The sequence below is a fragment of the Pangasianodon hypophthalmus genome, chromosome 16 (genome assembly GCF_027358585.1).
Source record: "Pangasianodon hypophthalmus isolate fPanHyp1 chromosome 16, fPanHyp1.pri, whole genome shotgun sequence".
NCBI classification, from domain to species: domain Eukaryota; kingdom Metazoa; phylum Chordata; class Actinopteri; order Siluriformes; family Pangasiidae; genus Pangasianodon; species Pangasianodon hypophthalmus.
In genome coordinates, this window is record NC_069725.1 from 23422312 (window position 1) to 23425529 (window position 3218).

The following is a 3218-nucleotide window of genomic DNA, read 5'->3' on the forward strand; positions in this document are numbered from 1 at the left end:
TGCCCCCTCTCCTGCACATTTTAGCGTTTTTAGGTTGTTTTGTTGAATCAGGATATAAAGCTCACAGTAATGGAAAAATTACACAGGATATATAGACGAGACAGAGTTGTGGTTTTGAGAGAGACTTTACACTTGAGTATTGTTAATTACCTTTTCTAAGGTAAAAAATAAAGCAGATTTAAGTTGTTTCACAGAAGCAGATTATAGAAAAGTTCAATTCTGTGCTCTCTTAGGCCAAAGATTCTGAAGAACTATAATGATTGCAGTTGATAAAGTTATTTAAAAGAATTGACAGGCGTAGGCAATGATACAATAAATCCCTCCCTCTGTGCACAAACCTCCTCCCCCACTGCACACTAATAAAACTGGAAGTCAGATCGCTCTCTCAGGACAAGCTGCATCATCTTCACAACTTCACTCTTCTGCACTCCACCAGCAATGAGACCGCTAGTGACTCTTGTGTTCATCTGCATGCTTTTACCCAAAGGTAAGAAATCTCATTTGTGTGTGTTCGTGTGTGTGTGTGTGTGTGTGTGTGTGTGTGTGAGAGAGAGAGAGATAAAGAGAGACGTATACAGTGGCACGAAAAACAGGGTGTCCCAAAAGTCTCCATCAATAGTGGAAATTAACACTTTTTAGCCAAGTGTAACTTTATTTAGAAAACCTCCTCTGCATGATTGCCTTGTCTTTTTAAACACGCACAGAGTCGTCTCTCCTGCTCATGATGAACTTGTTTTAACACATCTGGTGTTATGCATTACATGTCCATTAATTACATGTCCATTGCAACCTTATGACAGCTTCCCGGTTCAGCCATGAGAATGATTTCAATACGTTCTTCTTTTCTCAAAGGCGTTCTTAAAGCCTATCTGGGAAATATGTGTGTATGTGTATATATAATATATTTTATACACTGGGTATATTTTATACACTTCCATATATATTTAATATATATATTGTATTTTTACACTTAAAAATGCTTTGCATGGCCTACAGTGCATGCTTTAATATACAGAATGAACCCAAGCTGTGAACACTAAGATAAAAATACTGTTCTATTCCCATGTCCTTAACTGATGTATAGTGTGCAGTCACTGGCTGGATGAGAAGATGAGACCTTCGAGATTTGTAAAGATTACTTTGCAAATCTAGAAAAATTGTAAGGAGGAAAAATTAAGACCTTTTTGGAAGTACTTAATGACAATATTTTTTCAAAATTTGAGTAAATACCCAGCATAATAATAAAGCTGGATGTTCACAACTTCTGCAGTCCTCCAGCAGTCGCTAGTCATCCTCATGATCATTTACATGCTTTTATCCAAAACTAAAGAATTTCACATATTTCTGTGTGTGTGTATAATTCAATAAAATGAACCAGAATTAAATAATAATTATTGTTGGTTTCATTTTGGTGACATATGTGACCATCTATGATGAGTTTGATTTTATTATTTTATTTCTCTCTTTAGCTGCTGGAGAACTGAGCTGCTATACCTGTAATCCCCTGAAGTGTGAACAATATGATAAGGGGCTCTGTCCTTCAGGTTTGGATTACTGCCTCAGTGCATCAGGTGAATAATGCAAATCTGTGCATTTAAAAATATTCCCAGTAACACTTTACCTTATGGATTCTTAATAATCTATTACCTATGCAGGAGCAAATCATGTCTACACACGTGTGAGGTTTGTTTACGTAATCCAGGAGTCAAATACTATTAACAAAGCACTTAAGACAAAAAATGTGATTGAGACCAATTGTTTTCTCTCTCTCTCTCTCTCTCTCTCTCTCTCTCTCTCATAGCTACTTTGTTAAAGAAGACGTTTACTGTGAAAACTTGTGCAACAAAGCAGATCTGTGACTTGACTCAGTCATTAGTACCAGGACTTACCCTTGAAAATGTGAAGTGTTGTCAGGGGAATCTGTGTAACGGTGCTGAGAGCTTCACACTGAGTTTCCTCCTCATGTTCATCCCTCTGCTCTCCTCCATCCTCTTCTACTGAGCTCTGAGGAAAAAGCTCACTTAAAGCTTTATCTACAACATGATTACAAAATAAGAAAGAAAAATGAAATGATTCTCTTTTTCCACTTCACTGTACTGCCATTTATAACATAAGTTCTGTCAATAAAATTTGTTGACTCATAACTGCATTAATGTTTGTGTTTGTCCAGTTAATTTCTCTGTAAAAACATATGCACTTCTTCCCCATGGTAGCAGCAGGAGCAGTTTGGTAGCAGCAGAAGCAGTATATTAGCTCATTAGCTGTGGTAGCAGGTGAAAAGCTCTCATTAGCATATACACTGTTCTTCATATTTATTTAATTTGCTAAGCTACTGTCAAGTTTGTTTGGCGGGGGTATGGCATATCTCAGATACTATCGGCTGTTGTGAAAACTCTGACTTCCTGTTTCAAAAGGGAAATCTAGTCATGTGAAAAAAATAGGACACCCCATGAAAGCCTGTAATGACATATATTTCTTAGCCTACCAATGTTCCTGAGGTGCGAAAAAAAGACTTTCCTATTAATATAATCTAGTGTCAAGTGTCAAGAGAGAGACTCGAGTCAATAATCACTAGATATTTCACTCCTGCACATGATGTATTTAGCTGAGAGGCCAATCAGATATTAAGCATCCAGTGCCTAATATATTCTAATACTACTAAACTACATATTCCTCAACTTTATTCAACTTGTATCTCCCTTTTTATCATTTTATCTCTAACTTTTATCATACTGCTTTCATTTTTATGCAATAACAATTTTATTCACAATAAATGTCCAATTTGCACAGCTTACTAGTGTGTCCCTAGAGGAACCTAGCATTTAAATTTCATGACAATAGGTTAACATTAACCCTGTTAAATATCTGCTGAAATATGATTGGCTGATGGCAGCCACGTTTTTGAGTCATCAGATCATCATCAATGACACAGATATGCACTATGCCAAATTTCAGATCATTAGGACTTACAGTTCCTGAGAACAAGTTATTTGACCTTAATGCCACCCCTACGGATGACCACACCCTAAACTTTGCCATATTACTGGTGGCCATATTATTCAGAAATCTCAACATGTTTTCGGTAATTATTCAGGTTCACATGCTCCTGGGTAGATTGACACTGAGTTCAAAAGGTCAAAAATCCTAGGATTAGTTCACAAAAGTAACTTTCATATATTATGCAAATTATCCTAAAATAAAACTGGGCAGAGATAAAT

At 36.4% G+C, this 3218-nt stretch overlaps 1 protein-coding gene across 1 annotated transcript; it reads left to right on the plus strand.

Annotated features, from left to right (window-relative positions):
• Positions 1–346: 346 nt before the first annotated feature.
• Positions 347–2149, plus strand: LOC117599309 (uncharacterized). Its single transcript, XM_034312230.2, has 3 exons — positions 347–487; positions 1470–1571; positions 1802–2149. Exons 1-3 carry the CDS (start codon positions 439–441, stop codon positions 1999–2001), a joined length of 351 nt encoding a protein of 116 aa, XP_034168121.2. The 5' UTR covers positions 347–438; the 3' UTR covers positions 2002–2149.
• Positions 2150–3218: the final 1069 nt, after the last annotated feature.

Coding starts and splice junctions, on each gene's coding strand:
- LOC117599309 (XM_034312230.2), top strand. CDS start 439: ATGAGACCGCTAGTGACTCTTGTGTTCATCTGCATGCTTTTACCCAAA. Junction 488..1,469: donor CTGCATGCTTTTACCCAAAG/GTAAGAAATCTC, acceptor TTCTCTCTTTAG/CTGCTGGAGAACTGAGCTGC. Junction 1,572..1,801: donor TTACTGCCTCAGTGCATCAG/GTGAATAATGCA, acceptor TCTCTCTCATAG/CTACTTTGTTAAAGAAGACG.